The sequence below is a fragment of the Hyaena hyaena genome, unplaced genomic scaffold, assembly GCF_003009895.1.
Source record: "Hyaena hyaena isolate Hyena2069 unplaced genomic scaffold, ASM300989v1 scaffold_44, whole genome shotgun sequence".
Classification (NCBI taxonomy): domain Eukaryota; kingdom Metazoa; phylum Chordata; class Mammalia; order Carnivora; family Hyaenidae; genus Hyaena; species Hyaena hyaena.
The window spans coordinates 409960-429458 of record NW_024080676.1 but is presented as its reverse complement, the minus strand read 5'-3'; the positions used below and the strand labels follow the sequence as shown (position 1 = coordinate 429458).

General features: G+C 37.2%; 1 protein-coding gene across 1 annotated transcript in view; it reads right to left on the bottom strand.

Moving 5' to 3' along the window:
• Positions 1 to 727: 727 nt before the first annotated feature.
• The window catches only part of TNKS2 (tankyrase 2), a 67810-nt gene continuing 49038 nt past the window's right edge, over positions 728 to 19499 (bottom strand). The window contains exons 19-27 of the mRNA XM_039230219.1: positions 18905 to 19157; positions 18108 to 18190; positions 16605 to 16725; positions 13274 to 13371; positions 11401 to 11475; positions 9665 to 9770; positions 7501 to 7687; positions 3945 to 4101; positions 728 to 3079 (exon numbers count right to left, since the gene is read on the bottom strand). Coding sequence (XP_039086150.1) covers positions 3017 to 3079; positions 3945 to 4101; positions 7501 to 7687; positions 9665 to 9770; positions 11401 to 11475; positions 13274 to 13371; positions 16605 to 16725; positions 18108 to 18190; positions 18905 to 19157 — 1143 coding nt within the window. The 3' untranslated portion in view covers positions 728 to 3016. The remainder of the gene's footprint in view (positions 3080 to 3944; positions 4102 to 7500; positions 7688 to 9664; positions 9771 to 11400; positions 11476 to 13273; positions 13372 to 16604; positions 16726 to 18107; positions 18191 to 18904; positions 19158 to 19499) is intronic.

Here is a 19499-nt window from a genome sequence, read left to right as displayed (position 1 = left end):
AAGAATTGATCACACACACACCTGAACACTTATACTTAAATCTAAAATACATACACTACTATACTTTTTTTTTCAATGTTTTATTATTTTTGAAAGAAAGAGAGTGCACGTACAAGCAGGGAAGGGGCAGAGAGACAGAGAGACAGAGGATCCAAGGCAGGCTCTGTCCTGACGGCAGAGAGCCTGATGTGGGGCTTGAACTCATGAACCATGAAATCATGACCTGAGCTAAAGTTAGACGCTTAACGGACTGAGCCACAAAGATGTACCTATACTTTCTCTTAAGAGTGATAAATACCACTAACTTTATGATTTTAAAACTTACAAAAAAATTTTTAGGGGCACCTGGCTGGCTCAGTCAGTACAGCATGCAACTCTTGATCTCGGGGTTCTGAGTACAAACCAACCCCATGTTGGGCCTAGAGCTTACTTAAAAAAAATGTAGATATATATTCCTCTTTAGAAGAAGATACATTTCCTAGGAACGAGCTTTAAGGTTGGCTAAAAGTTGTACTGGATGGATTAAATGTCTAAAAGCATCACATCTTAAAGCATCTGAGTAGGTTATGGTCACAACACTCAAAATTTCAAACTTTAAACTGCATTCTATCACTGTTAAACTCAGAACTACATTGTTTTCCTGCAACTGTGGTTTATTGTAATCTTAATCCATTTTCTCAAAGACCATTCAAAACATTTATACTATTCCAGTAATTACCATGCTACCCAGAAAAACAAATGAACACTTTATTAAGAATTAAATGAAGGTATATGGAATGTGATACAGTACAAGAAAGACACCCAAGATGGATATAACAGTACTACTCACACAAGTTAAATCTCACTTCAAAAAAAAAATCACAAGACAAAATAAAAAGCAATTCCATCATTATAAAGTAAGATATTTCATGCAAAAACTCCAAAAAAATCCCAACCACCCCCCCAATCCCTCAAACTGTCAACAAAAAGCTATCTGAAAGTATTGTCATGCTAACATACTAACCACAATATAATCATTCATAGAAAAAACAACACACTACTTAAGCAATGGATTAGATGAAACAAAACAGGCTGCAATATCATAAACTCATAGATCTCGATGATTTTCCATGATAAGCAATTCCAGATTCACTTACAGGGTGACTAATGGGCTCAATGTTGAGAGATAAGGTAGGTAAATATAAACTCCATTAACTCATCTCATTATCTTCTAATTATAAAATCTGGAAGCTTCCAGAATCTGAAAAATTATATAAAATTAGGCATACTCCATTTGTGTTTCAAGAAATTACTTTAGGATCGTAACTGCAATTATTAGAGAGCTGTATAAAAGCACTTCCAGGTCAGGAACTGACCTCCTAAATAATGATCACAATTTACATCATAGAAACAACTCCAGATATGCATTTTCTCTGATTAAGTCTCACTTAGGACAAGAAACATGATTTTCTAGCATTTTATGTACAAGTTACTGCAAAGGGCCAGATAATTTAGAGATGGAGTAAAATGTAAAAAGTGAACTGGTACAGAGACTGAAGGGGGACATTCTCACAGAGACGCAAGTTGGTAAAAATCCTGCCTTGCTTTCGGAGGGAGCTGGAGTCAGCAACTAGACTGTCAAGCTATAATTCATGTCTCTGTACCAAGATACGTTAGCCTATTTCATGGAAAAGACAGTTTTACATTAGCAAACAGGAATGACATGTTACGGAATAGCATTCCCTTCCACAACTGCCCGACAAGCCGGGCCAGCCTGTGGCGCACACACAAAGTGTTATTTCCAATGGACTCTCAAGTGTCCTGATGCGGCAACCCAGGGCCAGGAAGCCCTGTCTCGCAGCACCCGCCCATTCAGGCGGCCTGGAGAGAACTGGGACACCTGCATTTCATGGTTCTGGGTTGTTTCCCTACGGTGTGAGGATTGGCTCTAACAGTAAGGGCAAGGAGAAAGAACAAGAAAAAATTACTCAGTTCAAAAAACAACCTACTCCCTTTCGCTCCCCCCACCCTTTTAGATTTAGGGTAACTAGAACATATTGGAAAATTATTCAGGATCACCTTTCCTACCTCTGAAATGTAACTTCCTATTTACATTCCACGAAAAGAACACCATAACTGTTCACTGGCAGGAGTTAGCCTCTAAAACACAGAAGCACTTGCTCTAATTTTTACAAAACGAAACAACAAAATTCTCCGACGTGAAACCTGGAGTTTGAGGCCAGTAAAGAAGTGTCTTTAATTATCAGGACGTTCATAATTCGAGCTCTTTGGAATGTGTCTTATACATACAAAGGTATCACAAATTAAATCCCCAGAGCATTTATGAAACAAGTTCTAAAATGGGAAAGATTTCTAATGAGAGATAAATGCTTCCATCAGCAAATTAAATCTGTTACATCAATCTTTCCCAACCGACAAAGTCTTTGCTAATAATAGCCCAACATAGCCTCTGGAATCAAATGTAAAGACCACTCAATCATGATGATGCACGATGAAGTACAGATGGGCAGTACATATGAAAAACCATTTGTAAACCGCTGCAGTTCTAAAACAGATTTATAATACAAAGCAATGTAAATAAATATTGGGCTAGTACAAAAGCTCTTATTTACAGTTTTACAAATGAAATTGTCTTCAGTGTAAATGCTGTGTTTTAAAGAACACAGTACTGTATTAGTAAAATGAGTCCTGTTGAGGGGATTACAGTTTCTGTTAGAATCAATGCATAACATATAAAAGATTCAAGTTAACTTTGTTTATAATTTAGTACAGACAAACCCAGTTTAACCTGGAATGGCATCTGTTAAAGTGCTGAAAAACAGGAAATATTTAGAAAACACTGTACATTATTAAAGCTTTATCAAGTCAGAATGTTAAACTTCTTTCACATTTTTTATCCTTTTGCCCCCGGCTTGCGGACAAGATGATACTTCTCAGCAAAGGAGTAAGACTTAAGAGGCCACCAGCTGCTTAGACGACTTTAGGTTCAGTGGATTTAGTTTCCTAAAACAACTATTTATCCATCAACCAGACCTTCGGGCCTCACAATCTGGTAAGTAATTAAATATTCAGGATAAGCCTGGAAGAGAAAAATCAATTTAAATACTGGTAAACCAATTTTTTGGGGAAAGATTTTACTATAAGAATTTCTAATCTTTAGAAGATAGAAGAGTACAAATTAGTGCTATGCATCACAATTATCTAAGGGCATTTTCTCAAAACTTCCTTACCTTGATTCCAATCCTTTAGGGTCTGAATCAGTGGGTCTAGGATGAATACTAAGTATGTGTTTGTTTTTAATAACTGAGGTGACCCTGCTACATATCCTCAGTTCAGAACACGGCTCTAGGGGTGCTTTTGACTGGGTCTGTGTCACTAAGAGCCAGAGGGAATTGTATGCTTCTCTGCTACAGATAGGTTACTGTACTAAATACAGGGTTCTGTACTAAATACTACATAACTAAATACAGGATTCTGATTAATTATATTTTACAGAAGGTAAAAAACAAAAAAGATCTACTGTACCTGGCAAAATCGGAATAAAGTCTGTAAGTCAGATGCAATATTGTAACAATGGCATTTTCCCGATTTTGATAATTTTAAGAGAATGTCCTTGTTTTTAGGAAATACACACTAAAGCATTTAAAGGTAAAGCAACAAGCCTACAACTTCCTCTCCAGCAGTTCAGGAAAAACAAATCTGTATTCACACACACTCGGGAGAGAATGATAAAATGCTGCCAATGGGAAAATGAGGGACCTCTTGATTATTTTTGCAACTTTTCTGTAAATGAGAAATTATTTCCAAATAAAAGTTAAAAAAAACTCCAACACAACAACCCAGTTCTCAAGGCAATATGCCTTGTCAATTTAAGAGATTAGTACGGAAAGGTTCTAGTATGGCTTTAAATAATTTCTGAATATGAACAAATAAAACTGAATTACCTGTTCTCCTCTGTAAATAACATATTCAGCTAATGCTAGACCATTTACACTGGGTCGCCCAGTGACTGAGTGATGTCCTGGGGGAGAATGTGCCATTTTCATTGCACTGAACTGCAGGAAAGACTTTCCCAGGGTCACCCGGCAAAAGAGCAGCTGCCTATAACATGGAAAGGAAAAGATCTCTCTGAAGACATGGCAGTATAAGACAATTTTATTTGTGTACCCTGCATATGCTTTTTAATGTATTTATACATAAACACAAGTTGTTTTTGTCATTTAATCCTTAAAATAACTCTGTAAGGATGTCTTCTATTCTCATTAATGATTTGTCACTTTAATCCTTATTTTATGAGCAAATCAGAGAACTCTAGATGCTGGCGAGGATGTGGAGAAACGGGCACCCTCCTACACTGTTGGTGGGAATGTAAACTGGTACAGCCCCTCTGGAAAACAGTGTGGAGGTTCCTCAGGAAACTAACAATAGAACTCCCCTATGACCCAGCAATAGCACTGCTAGGAATTTACCCAAGGGATACAGAAATGCTGAGGCATAGGAGCACATGTACCCCAATGTTCATAGCAGCACTCTCCACAATAGCTAAAACATGGAAAGAGCCTAAGTGTCCATCAACAGATGAATGGATCAAGAAGATGTGGTTTATCTATACCATGGAATACTACATGGCAATGAGAAACAATGAAATCTGGCCATGTGTAGCAACATGGATGGACCTTGAGGGTGTTATGCTGAGCGAAATAAGTCAGGCAGAGAAGGACAAATATCATATGTTTGCACGTATAGGAGGATTAGGAGGAACTTGATGGAGGAACAAGGGGGAGAAGAAGGGCGGAAATGGTGGGGGAAAGGGAGAGAGGCAAACCATGAGAGACTCTTGAATGCTGACAAAAACTGAGGACTGATGGATGTGGGGGGGAGGGGGGATGGGCATGGAGGAGGGCACTTTGGGGATGAGCACTGAGTGTTATGTGGAAACTAATTTGACAATAAACTATTTGTAAAAAAAAAAAAAAAAAAAAAAAAAATCCTTATTTTAACTATAAGAACCGAGAATGGGATAACCTTATAGAGATGGAGACTATCTTGTTTGTATCCCAGCAAAAGCATAAACCACAGCCAAGTGAGAAGGAGAGGTGAGTTTAAGGAACCCAATGAAGCAGCTTGCAAAGTGGGACATTTATCCAACTAAGTCTAGTTGATTCCGCCTTCAAACTATATTTGAAACTCATTCTCTTAATTCTATTGCTACTATTAAATTCAAGTCACCAACATTTTCCATGATTTTGGACTGAAAACAATGACCTCTGAACTACTCTATTTCTACTCTAATTCCTAGCTTAACTATTTTCCAACCAAGCAACAAATTATTTAGGAAGAAACAATTAAACCAATCATTTTTCTTCTTAAAACCTTGTAGAGGCTACTCAGAATTTGCAAGAAAATCCAAATTCCTTATAATGGCTCCAAATTTTCTAATCTTACCTTGTGTTCACTGTGCACCAGGAACCTTAATTTTCTTTCTTCACACAGGCCCAACTCTCTTACCCTGTGACCATCATACACACTGTTTCCTTTACTATAGAAAATGGTATCTATTCTACTACTCTTCAAACCAGCTAACACTTGTTTTTTTTTAGGTTTCATCTGCAATGTTAGCTCCTCAAACAGGTTTTCCCTTACCAGAAGTTTAAGTAGATTACTCTCCCAATCCCCTCAGGCGTATATATGACTGACTTTATTTCTAGTAAGCCTTTTTAAAATTTCTTCATAGCTTCTCTTCTTTTCCGAGGACAGAAGGAGAGTTTGGTGAATGAGTTGATTCTATTCTCCAAAGAGGCTATCTACAGTTTTTATTCTAAATATGCCTGCTGGAAACCTTAGGATTACTAATCGATTTTTATTATAGTAAAAATCAGCCCTGTGATAATCCAAACACAAAAGTCTTAAGAAAAAAAAACAAAACCTTTTTTCTTTAATGTTTATTTATTTTTGAGGAGAGAAAAAGAGAAACATGAGTGGGGGAGGGGCAGAGAGAGGGAGTCAGAATCTGAAGCAGGCTCTAGGTTCTGAGCTGTCAGGATAGAGCCCAACATAGGGTTCGAACCCACAAACTATAAGATGATGACACGAGCTGAAGGCAGATGCTTAACTGACTGAGCCACCCAGGTGCCCCTGAAAATCTTAAGTTTAATAAACTTATTTCCAGACAACCAACCATTCTGTTCCAAAGAGTAACGAGAGGTACTAGAACACTGGTTATTATAATCAGAACTATTTTACCTCCAGATAATATGACAGCAGAGTTGAATTTACAGAATCTCAACAACTACAAGCTTTTGAACCTGTCCAATTTATCATCTAAATCAGAAGTGGATGGGCGTTCATACCCAAAAGGGCTGACTTCAGGCACCTACACAAGTCTAAACTTAGGGGGAAAACAAGAGTAATACAAAAACAGACCTTGTTTCTCCGCAGGACTAGAGTTCTTTACCTCAGCAACCTTTCAAAATCAGTGAGGAAGCTTTTAAAAATCCTAATGCCCAGGCCAATTAATGAGCATCTCTGAAGGTGGGACACAGGCATCAGTAGTTGTTAAAGCTTCTCAGGTGATTCCAGTGTGTTGCCAAGGCTGAGAACTACTGCTCTAGGATTTTCTCCTAGATCAGTGATCAGAAATGTCAGCATTGGTAGAAATTAAAATTCTGGGGCCTCGTCTCAGACGTACTGAATCATCAACTCACCAGGCAGGGCTTAGGAATCTGTGTTTTAGTGAGCCCTTTAGGTGATTTTCATGCTTGCTACTAGTTGATGAAGATTGCTCCAGATTTCTATACGCAGTACCCTAGCTGCTGAATAAATTTCAATAATTAACCTTACTCAATTTTTCAAATGACAAAAGAGATAATTTATATTTACCTATGAGGATTAATTAGGGGCAAGTTATTTGAATGATTTTAACTAAGACCAGAGTAACTAAAACTGGGGGGAAAAAAGTGCAAAGTAGTTATTTGATAATAATGTGCTTTTTAAAAGGGATGCATTTCATTATAAGTTTAAGTAGTAATGTCACAAATTGAGGATTAGGATCGTATTGCAGTGGAAGAGAGACTACTACAGGCACTGCTATGAAATATTAGGCTTGGCAAAGTAATGGCATTTTAGCATTTGAATACGAAGTTTTAAAGAACCCACAGTCCTATAATACTTAAGGGCCACAATAAAATCTCTCATATCCAATGATATTCTGCTTCATATTCTTTAAAGCACTAGGTGCTCTAATGATTAAATGAGTTAAATAGGTCAAGTACTTTGAACTGTGCTTGGCTCACACAGATTTTTTTTTTTCTTTTTTTCACACAGATCATTTAATAAACACTAGCTATGAGTACAACCAGTGAAAGGGCCAAAAGTGACCTGAAATATACCTATCTTGGAGTCCTAAAGTTGTCCAAGATGTCCTTGCTCCCCAAATTTCTCAAAAATGAAACTAGTTATTAAAATTCTTATCAAACTGAAAGAGAACAAGTGATCTCTTACCTGTGGCAAATGTAACAAGATCTGTCTTTGTGGACTGGACACCCAGTACCTCCTCCAATTCCATATACATACTGATTGCTTTTGGAAGAGTTTTCAGCAAAATAAATCCCAGCTCCAAACATGCCACCTATGTAGGCATGCCTTTCATCGAAACCTTTATGGATAATTGCATTCACAAATGGAGACCCTAAAATAGATGTAGATGGATAACAACTTAAAATTATCTTAGAATAAAATGAAATCTTCTTTGAAGTTAAATTCCTAAACATACATACTGACCACCAAAATAAATATAAAAAAACAAGGATAACAAGTGTCACCTAGTTTATTCCTTTATAGTAAATGACTACATTATTTTAATTTTTTAACATCTATTCATGTTTGAGACAGAGAGATACTGAGCGTGAGTAGGGGAGGGGCAGAGAGAGAGGGACACACAGAATCCGAAGCAGGCTCCAGGCTCTGAGTTGTCGGCACAGATCTCAACATGGGGCCTGAACTCACAGACTGCAAGATCATGACCTGGTAAGCTGAAGTAGGACACTTAAGTGTCTGAGCCACCCATGTGTCCCAATAAATAACTACTTTAAAAGAATTGCTAACATTGATTGATGTTTCTAATAAGGGGGTGGATCAGATGTCAAAAAGAAGGACACACAAAGATTCAAGTAGAAAAAAAGGTCACTTAAAATACCAATGCTAAAGTTACCAAATTACAGACCCCAAATCCAGAATGAAGAGGCTCATAATTCATCTCCTACACCAAGGCTGAATGCAATTAAGTCTTACAGTGACACCCATATCTGTGTACTTTTCCTAGACATCAAGTGGCCAAAGTGGTCTTTTCAGGTTTATTCTCTTCTTTATACTTCTTTCTCATCTCTCCACTTTGCTGCCTTTCATCCTGTTACACTACTCTAATTGCAAATGTGTGTGTTCCTTCACTGTCAGCATACTGACTACTCTTGCTCCCTTCCGTGCATGCGTGCCAAGGAGAGCTTAGCCAAAGGGAAGGAGGTAGTCATGGGAACCAGGCCAAAGAGTAGGGTGAGGGGTGGGCGTTGAGAAAAGCCAATATAACAGTTGACTGATTCATTTAAATTAGCATCCCTGTTCATAAAGGGACCAGAAAATACACTGAATTCCACTTTGCAGAAATACAGAAGACTAGAATCACTTATTTGAATTAATTTGGAAAAATCAAATTATTTGGAAAAAATCAAATCAAAATCACTTCTATTATAAAACAGAAAAATGATTCATTATAACCATCAAGTCAGTACTGAAATGAATATTATACTTTTTGACAAGAGATTATCATGATGATTTTTAGGGTTTTAGAATGAGAAATACCATTTAGATGGTACGGCAGATTGAACTGTGATACCACCTAAATGGTATTTCTTTTTTTTTTTCTTTTCTAAATGGTATTTCTGAATCACTATAGCCATTCTTTCAGGGGACTGTGAAACTTAAATGCTGTGTTTTACAGAACTTTACAGGTCTCTAAAAACTTTCTGCAATCAAGGCCAAATGAAGAAACAGACTGGAGTTACTATGTGCTTGAAGACTTGATAAACATTATGTTAATATCTATATTCATCTTTGTTATAAATCTGAAAGACCAAGCAACACCTGTCAATTTGCAGCATAAAAGAAAACAGGAAATTTCAAGAATACACAATGGTGCTATCAATCCAACAGAAGTTCTCAGAAAATTCCCTAAGTTCAAACACAATACTTTTTTGTTTTTTAAAGAAGAGCTGGACTTTTTTTTTTTTTAATGTTTTATTTCTTTTTGAGAGAGAGAGAGGAGAGAGAGAGAGAGAGAGAGAGAGAGAGTTTGAGCAGGGGAGGGTCAGAGAGAGACAGAGAGGGCGATACAAAATCTGAAGACAGGCTCCAGGCTCTGAGCTAGCTGTCAGCACAGAGCCCGAGGTGGGGCTCAAACCCACTAACTGTGAGATCATGACCTGAGCCAAAGTCAGATGCCCAACTGACTGGGCCACCCAGGCACCCCAATAACTCTTTATTTTGAAGATTTTAATTTTAAGTAATCTCCACCCTTAAAGTCAGGCTTGGACTCATGATGCTGAGATCAAGAGTTACACGCTCTACATACTGAGCCCACCAGTGCTGCATCCCTCGCTCAGAGGAATCTTACCATGAAATAGCATTCTTTCATTTGCATGGTTGTGGTTTTCTTCAGAAACTTCTTTTCTTCTGTGGGTATATCTTTCCCATAGTTTCTTGTTACAAACTTTCTGAATCTATAAAAAAGAAATAGAGCTACATTTTGGAAATAAAAAACTTCAAAGGTAAAAAAGCTCAAGAATACCATAAATTGACTAAAATACTTCCATTCTCATTTATTTAGAATTACTACTAACACAGCTCCAAATCAGGTATATTGAGTTCTGTATGTAAGTATTAGAAAGAGAATAGTATCTTTCACCTCACCCTGTATTACCAGGCTCAAAGTATCATCTTTATCTGCTTTTAATGAAAAATATTTGAAATAACCCCCAGCAAAAACCATTCTTAAAACACACATACAGACACGCCTCTACGACTCCTTCTACCCTTCCCTATCCTTCCAGTTCTTAACATTTTTGTCTGGAGAAGAGTTAAAGATGGATGCCGGTCTCACTGGGAGTATTTCTGGGATCAAAATTCACAACGCTAGAGCTGTTTCCTGGCTGTGTTTAAAGCTGTTACAGCCCCCTGCTGGTCCTAGAGCACATCTGGGAGCTGGTGGATTTAGTGTTGGCTTAAAAACACTCAAATATTGCCACAGTTGTAATCAAGGAACACAACTGACACAAAGAGATCTCATTTATATTAAAAAAAAAAAGGCATAATTATTTGTCTGATTAAAAATATGTATGTTCGTGAATGGAAATCTTGAGATGTCATTCTTGTCATATTATGATATGAACTAATAAAAAGGAGCTCTCAATAGGATTCTTTTCCCCTTAAATCATCTAATAGGAGGAACACAGGAATCTCAAATAGTTTTAATATTCACTAACTCTAAAATATAATATCTAGTATGACACTCATAACAGTATATACACAAGCATAATATACAACAGCTGAAAGATTTGATACCATTCACTTTTCAGTTTAAAATTTAGGTATTAAAAAGACATTTCCCACATTTTAATTGTCTTATTCATAGTTATTAAGAATATATCGATGTAGTTAATAAAAATATTTATGCATCTCAAGTAGAGTGTACATTTTTGCTTGCTGTAGTTCAGGAAAAACACAGCAAAGTTGGCAAAGGCCCTGAGAAGAGTACCTGGTATCAAGAAAAGACAGGACTCTCATTTGAATGACTTAAAACTTTAGGCTGATTTTGGAAAAGAAGAAGGTATAGAGGGAATACTATTAAAATCACAAAAAAAGTAATATGCATGGGGACTCACAGAAACCTGGAGTAGTCGCAGGACAAATAAGTATAAATAGAAAAATGGAGTCCTTTCTGGAGCTACAAAAAAAATTCAGCTTTGCTACAACAGAATACTTGAATAGTAGTTCATATGTTTAAAGTCCTAAACCTAATGGATTTATCACTCTCTCGAGATAATTCAACAAAGGCTACATTATTTGTTATGAAGACAGCACCAGAAAAAAAAATAAAGGAAGGAAGGAAGGAAGGAAGGAAGGAAGGAAGGAAGGAAGGAAGGAAGGAAGGAAGGAAGGAAGGGAAAATGAAAAACAGTATAGGGATTTTGAGAATCTTAACCTTCTAAGGATATAGCCTTTCCCGAAATATCCCCTGATGCCATGTGAAAGGCTTACTAGACAGACCATTATATTCTTATGAAAGTTAATTCTTGTTTCAGGCTTTGAAAACTATGGTCTCAGAAAACTTTATTTTCACTAGTTTATTACCTTGAGAATATTGTATCTGTTGAAGATTCCACCTGCGTGACCTCCATCTCTGTGCTCTCGGACTGTACTTTGCATCTGATGGAAAAATATGTCAAATATATGTGTGTTAGCTTTTGTTTTTTCTTAAAAAAATTTTTTTTTAAAAAACTTTTTGAGAGAGCGAGCAAGCAAACAGGGGAGGGACAGAGAGAGACACACACAATCTGAAGCAGGCTCCAGGCTCTGAGCTGTCAGCACAGAGCCCCCTATAGGGCTCAAACTCAGGAACCCAGGAAGTGCGAGATCATGACCTGAGTTGAAGTTGTATGCTCAATTGAGTAACCCACCCAAGAACCCCCTACTTTTGTTTTTTCTGATTTGGGGAACATGGTTCTTGACTTCTATGATTCTATTTTTGAGAACAGAAAAAGAGATTTTAATATTTTTATTGTTTAAGGAATATGAGAGTTCTATAACTTCACAAGTACTATTTTCTAGAGATAGTTGTTAGCTAGTCGATTTGAAAACAAATGTTAAAAAAATAAAAAAAAGTATTATTTATTTTTGAGAGACAGAGAGACAATGCATAAGTTGGAGAGGGGCAGAGAGAGAAAGAAAAACAGAATCCAAAGCAGGCTCCAGGCTCTGAACTAACAGCACAAAGCCCAATGCAGGGCTTGAACTCACGAACTGTGAGATCATGACCTGAGCCAAAGTCGGACGCTTAACCAACTGTGCCACCCAGGCGCCCCTGAAAACAGTACTTTTAGGTGAAAATTATATACAATGGAAACTAAAGGAAGAAAAAGGAACAGATTCACGTGTGAGTTAAACACACAAAGCTAATCACCTCACATGCTAAAAAAGAAAACAATAATTTATTTGTTCCCATTCATTTTGCCCTAGTAAAGCACAACATGTACTCCACTGAGAACTGGAGTTTCTTGAGTTTTAGAAATCCATCTCACTCAATTTTACATCTCTGTGCCCCTCACATATATAGGATACATGTTCTTCAAAGTATAAAGCACTATTCAAAGATTTCAGTGGAGCCAAGAGATATGTGAAAAAAAAAAAAAAAACCAGAAGAAAAATTTCCTGGAAAAGTAGCATCCACATATTCTGGGTCTCATCTGAGATACTGGGGTTTGCAATTGCCTTCATGAAGGGAGGGAATTTAGCATCTCCCACCCCTCCCATGACAGTAAGGTCTTCTCCAAAAGAATTCTGTTTTAGTATTTAATTGTAATACTGAACCAAGTTACTGGATTTAAGGTTTACTGAGGGAGTGTACCTTAAATGCTGATTTTGAACATTTATCTAGGAGGCAGAGTTAGGGACAATTAAAATCCTATTACATTTTCTTAAAAAAAAAACCATTTAATATTTTGTTTTTGATTGTTTTATTTATTTCTGAGAAAGAGAGAGAGACAGTGTGAGCAGGGGAGAGTCAGAGAGAGAGGGAGACACAGAATCCAAAACCGTCTCCAGGCTCTGAGCTAGCTGTCAGCACAGAGCCAATGTGGGGCTCGAATCCACAAACCGTGAGATCATGGCCTGAGCCAAAGTCGGACACTTAACCGAATGAGCCACCCAGGCGTCCCTAAAAAATATTTTTTTAATGTTTATTTATTTTTGAGAGACAGAGATTGAGCAGGAGAGGGGCAGAGAGAGAGGGAGACACAGAGTCCAAAGCAGGCTCCAGTCTCTGGGTTAGCACAGAGCCCGAGGTGGGGCTGGAACTCACTGTGAGATCATGACCTGAGCAGAAGTCAGATGCTTAACTGACAGAGCCACCCAGAGGCCTCAAAAATCCTATTACATTTTCAAGATCTGGAAACCTCTAGGAAGTTTAGCTACTGAACCAACATTTATTTAAGGTGTATGAGCATACCTCTTCCTCCACAGACTGAAATTCTTTATCATCAGGAGACAGATCTATGAGAATTGTTCCACTTCCAGAGGTGTTCAGAGTTAAGTACGGGTTAAGACCTAGGAAATGAAATTTGAAGGTTTAAAAAAAAATGCCGAAAAACCCCCCAATTAACATCAACTAAAAATGGTCACCTAGTTTACCTGATGCTTACAACCTTTTTTTTTTTTGCTTACTGCCTCTTCTTAAGAACTTTTAATTTTGGACTATTTTGCATTTTCAGAAAGATTGACATCATGTATAGAGTCCCTGTGTACATTTTACTCAACTTCCCGATGTCACCATTAGGAACTTTAGTGTTCTTCCAATGTTACCATTTTATACTGCCACAGTACAACATTTGTTACACTTGATAAGTGAATTACAGAATTTATGTGGATTTCACTAGATTTTCCGATTAATGTTCTTTTTCTGTTCTAGAACCCAAACCAGAACACCATACTGCATTTAGATTACTAATTTTGATGCAACAAGTTATAAGGGTTTTGTGGGAATAGTTCAGAAAATGTTTCTATTCTTTATCTTTTACTCTTCAGGAGTTTGTCACACATTTTCTTCTTCAGATTATTTCCTTTACTAACTATTCAGCACTTTCAGCATTTAGTCTCTTTAGTTTCTATAAATATGAGGTAAATATAAGGAAGAATTATGACAGAAACTTGTATAGCTTCAGGTAATTTTAAATCACCCTAAAATGACACTCCATAAAGTTTACTAATTACTGAAAGCTTATTCTTTTAATTTTTTTGAATTTATTTATTTAAAAGTTTACTTGAGAGAGAGAGAGAGAATGTACATTCAAGTGGGGGAGGGACAGAGAGAGAAAGAATCCTGAGTAGGCTCTGTACTGTCATCACAAAACCCGATGCGGGGCTGAATTCATGAATTGGGAAATCATGATGGGAGTCAAAAACAAGAGTTGGATGCTTAACCAACTGAACAACCCAGGCGCTCCCTGAATGCTTATTCTAACTCTTCACAGTCTCTAATTCAGCAATGAATGCTTTGTTTTCTGAACGTCAATGGTCAAGGTAACTGTATTTTGTACCTTCACTCTCACAAAAACTTTTTTTTTTTTTTTTTAATATTTTTATTTCTAGGAGAGAGAGAGACAGCGGGAGCAGGGGAGGGTCAGAGAGACAGGCAGACACAGACTCTGAAACACGCTCCAGGCTCTGAGCTGGCAGTCAGCACAGAGGCCGACGCGGGGCTCGAACCCACGAACCGCGGGATCATGACCTAAGCGAAAGTCGGACGCTTAACCGACTAAGCCACCCAGGTGCCCCTCACAAAAACTTTTTAAGTGGAATTTTAAACAAAATTTTCTAATTTCTTCCATGCATTTGTAACAAACCTTTCCTCAGCCTCTGCAGGATTTGTACAGCTCTGCTGTTTTCCCTGGTAGGGATCGAATCCATTACTGCTGGGTCACTGCATGGCAGTTTGCGTTTGGAGAGTAAGAGCACTATTCTAGTCGTGAGTCTGGTCTGAATAAGACGACTACCACCAGCATGCTAAACTCTCATAAAGATGTATAGGTATGGCTGAATGACATCAGACACAGGAAGTACGGAGACTTTACAGAGAAGAGTGTTTCAGAGAATAAAGAGCATGACACACGTTTGACAAAACCGCCTCCGGACCACCCCAAGATGTCGTACCCACGCTAATAGACCAGGACAAGTAACTGACTGACTCGGTGCACTGAGTGACAGCTAAGGCTAAGCCAGCAACATGAGAGACTGTCAGAAGACTGCCACTGGTTCCACTCTGCAAGTTAGGGAGAACACAGGTATAGGGAGAGTCCTGGCAGCAAATGAAGACGAGGAAGGTGCTAACTTTATGGAGCCAAGAGGCCCTGATGTGCTAGAGCAGACACAGTCATTCTGTGTCATGACATTTCTCGTCCAGGTGGGAGTGAATGATCCGTCAGGACTGCAGCTGGATGTATCAGAATGACTGGAGACCAGCGGGGGCATGGAGTTACACACCTCTGCCACTTGGAGGCAGTGTGCTGGTCTCCGTCATTGTTTCCTGAGCCTTTCAATGCAGTCTTAATAACTGTCCCAGACACTATACGTTTAATGAACAAACACAGCCTGGTTTCCTTTTCAACCTGCCTCTTTCCAGTGACCTTGTTATTCCAGTACTCCACTGTAATTTCAATCCTACCAGATCACTATTAATTCTACTAGAGGCATGACAGCTGTCTGCAACTGAGGGTTCTAGTTTCTCTTCATTTTTATACTTTTTATATTGCATACCAACCTTCCCAGGAGTCATGGGTTTTCCCTCCTCTTTATAGTATACAATTTTATCATCTACACTAGACATATCCCAGGCTACCTCCCCTTTTAAACATTTTGCCCTAGTCCCCACCAGGAAAGTAAAGTGCATCTACTTTTAATTGATTCTATTCCAGAATTCCAGTTTAAAGTACTTCTTAGCTTCAGTCATCCAATTTTTAGACGTAGTTTTTCTTTTTCAAGAGGTGGACAGTATCCTGCCTATTGTACATCCTTCCTTGAAAAGGTCTTCATTTTTGCTAGTCTAGGTTTTTCCTCAACTCCAGTTGTACAGTCAGGACTTCAGTGACACGATGTGTCTGACCCCAGACAGGGTAAATCACAGCCTCAGTTTAACAATTAAGTTAAATATTGGTCTTGATACTTAGAACAATTCACCTTTTCATACCTGGGACTTGGTACATAGGAAATGTTAACATTTGTTGAACAAATGCAATTTGAGTTTTCTTTAAGTAATATTCAAGAGAAATAAAGATATTCAATGCTGTTTTGCCAAATGTTCTCAGTTACAACACTGTTTCCCAGGAGTTTCACAACAAATGTTAAGAATTTAGCCATTTACATACAACGAAAAATAGAGATTTACAACATTATTTTATGGGCAGACCTCAATGTGTAGACAATGCCTATTATATTATCACAAGATAGAAGATATTCACGTTTCTGATCTTTTAGAATCATAACATTTTAGAGCTAGAATGACTTTAGAAACAACTGAATAGACTTAAGAGAAATACTTAAGAGCTAAAACCAACTCCCAAACTTCTGAGTGGCCCAGAAATTTTACTTACATCACACACTAACAGCAGAAGCTGAGGAACTTAACAGTAGCAGCATTAAGACCTTATACCAGGTTTTGCAAATTCGAATTATTGTTCTTTCTATTAAATGGACTCTCTCATCGATTTTTAAATTACCGTTTAATAAGCTGAGGGCTGCTTTTATGCCAACTGTTAAACTGTTAGTACTGATTTAAAATGAAATACCTTGTTGTCCAGAGATAAGTCTTTCAACTCCTTTAATTAGTTTGTGTCTATGTCCGTAAGCATTGATTCCAATCTCCTTCAGCTCCTTGTGCCCCATCTCAACTAACACATCCAAGGTGATCTTAAAAAAGAGGATGAAACTGTTTAGAAGCCTTCTATTTGGGAGACCTTCACATACTGGTGTTCTCACAATGTATTAGATTCACACATTTACTTTAGTTGTTTTGAACAGCTTAGAAATGAAAGCAAACCACTTAAACTGAAAAGTTGCAGCTAATTAAACTTCAGTCATCAACTACCAAAAAATAGCATTATTTTCATTTAACATAAGAATCTGAACCAAATTAAGCCATAAAACAAAAATGCACTTTCAAGTTAACCTCATTCAGGTGCTGTATTGTGTCTTTTCCACCACTGCTCCACAACCCACCCATTTATACAATGCCTTCAATGGTTTCTCCAGACTCCAGACTATGCTAACTGGTACTTCTGCCTCAGGGTTCAACTGTTGCTTTACCCTCAGATATTTTATTCCCACTTTGTGAAACTGAAGACATTCTTAAGATCCTGTTTTATTTATACATCTTCCATAAAACTTTTCCTGAACAGTCCAGCTTACAGTAACCTTTTTTCTTTGAATTTCTAAAATCTATGTCTAAAACTTATTTCTTCATATGTTGTTAGAGCTCCCTAAGTTCCTTGGGAGTACAACTCTATACTCACTGTATTTTCTGAACAACAACAACAAAAAAGAAGAAACATCAGTAAAGTATTCTGACGGTGTACTTTAAATTCTGATGTGTACTATTCTGGAAAAGCCCAGATACATACGTAGCATACCTATATACCTTCCCATAGTCGCTAGTGAAGTGTCAGACTTAGAGCAGGCAGTGACTGACACAACAGAAATGAACAAACCAAGCTCCAAGATAACTTACTTTAAGGGCTAAATAAGCTAAGATTTACATTTGGGAAAACTGTTTTACTACTACTACGTAACAGTCCATTTTTCCATATATTTTTAAATTTCTTCTTTGATTTCCTGGTTGACCCATTCATTGTTTAATAGCATGTTGTTTAACCTCCATGTATTTATGGTCTTTCTGAAATTCTTCTTATGGTTGACTTGAAGTTTCACAGCACTGCGGTCAGAAAATATGCATGGTATGATCTCAATCTTTTTGCATTTATTGAAACCTGATTTTGTGACATAATATGTGACCTGTTCTGGACCATGTCCCATGTGCACTTAAAAGAATGTGTATTTTTGTTTGTTTCAATGTACTTTTTATTTCATAAGAGTCCATTTTTATGTGCTAATAAACTAAGCAGAAATTCTAAGATCAAGCCCAACTGGAAGAGTAACTGATTTCTAGTCTCTTAAAAAAACATTCTTCTCTCCTCACAAATAGGTTGAATGGTTTAAGGAATTTCAAGGATGTCTTAATTTTTTCTTGAGGGCTCACAGAACACCAAACCAAGGAAAACAATTCATCTACTCACCTGTTCTCTCTCAAATATATCCATTAGGTGCTCAAGCCCAAGATTCCTCACAAATTGAGTTATGCTAAAATCTACTGCTGGAACTGGAAAATAAAAAATCCAGAACAAACAAACAGAATAATGTATATCAACATTATAACAACAAGGTTATGTGGTATTACTATATACATCAAGAATGCAAAGATGAAGCAAAAATTTGCATCAGAAATTGCAAAAAGAGAAAGCTACAAAATCTCAGCATCATAGAAGAAACAGCCAATGGGGCACTCTCAGGCTAAAAAAATAAAATCTTTTCATTAAAAAAATTATTTTTAACTGTATCTTTAAAATAAGTTTCCATACCGAAACTAGTATATCAATTATATTTCTACTCAAAAAGTTTCCTTATCTTTGAGGATAGAAACTACCTCACAAAAATGTTAGGAAAACAAGTTCCACAATGTTACATAAGGTGAGATGAATTTTGACAGGTAAAAGGTAAAGAGAACAGCTTATAAAGACTGCAAGTATGTGTCTTTTTCTTTCCTTTTTAAAAAAATGATCACCACAATTGGGTATTCTGACATGGAGTAAAGACATCTCATAACTCTGTAATAATATAGTACAGGAGGTAAAGTGATAACTGCTCAACCACACAACTTGTAAACCTTTTGAAAAGTGTAATATAAAGAAAACAATAAAAGACTAGACTGTGCTAATTAATCTAGTAACAGTTGTATTTAACATTAAAAAGTGACTTGTCTGCATGCTAAATGACAAATGTGTGACTATAATACAAGTTAGAAAGTTATTCTCACCCTCCTTTTTCTCCAAACTAGAGGCACCCTCTGTTCCACTTGAACTAACTACTGAAGACAGTTCAGAAAAACTCCCAGACAAGTTGTCAAGACTGCTGGCTGCAGAAAGACTTGATGGGCTGGATGGACCTGAAGACAGAGCATCTCCGGTAGCTCCGGAGCTTCTCACACCGTTGAGCACTTGAGGTTTATAACATGAAGGCAGAGCAGAAGGGGGCATGGCTGCTGTCAGGAGAGCGCTAACATCATCTGCCTAGTGTGTGTGTCAGAGAGAGATTAAATCCGTGATAAGCAAGTTTTAGACTTCTCCTATACCCAACAGAATGCATTTAAAAATGACAAAAACTCAGATTTGCATTAAGAATTGCACAGAATATAAAATGATTATTTTAAAAAGTAAAGCAAATAAGTGATATCCAGCTAAACTATTAAATATAAAACATAATTCAGAACATCTCTTCCAAGATAGAGAATAAAAACAAACCTGTGAAATGTGGCTAAGCACAAAAAACCCTAACTTTGATACTATGATTTTCTGAAAAGGACTGACATGAATTATAGTAACAGCAATTTTAAAAGGTATGAACTTTATAAC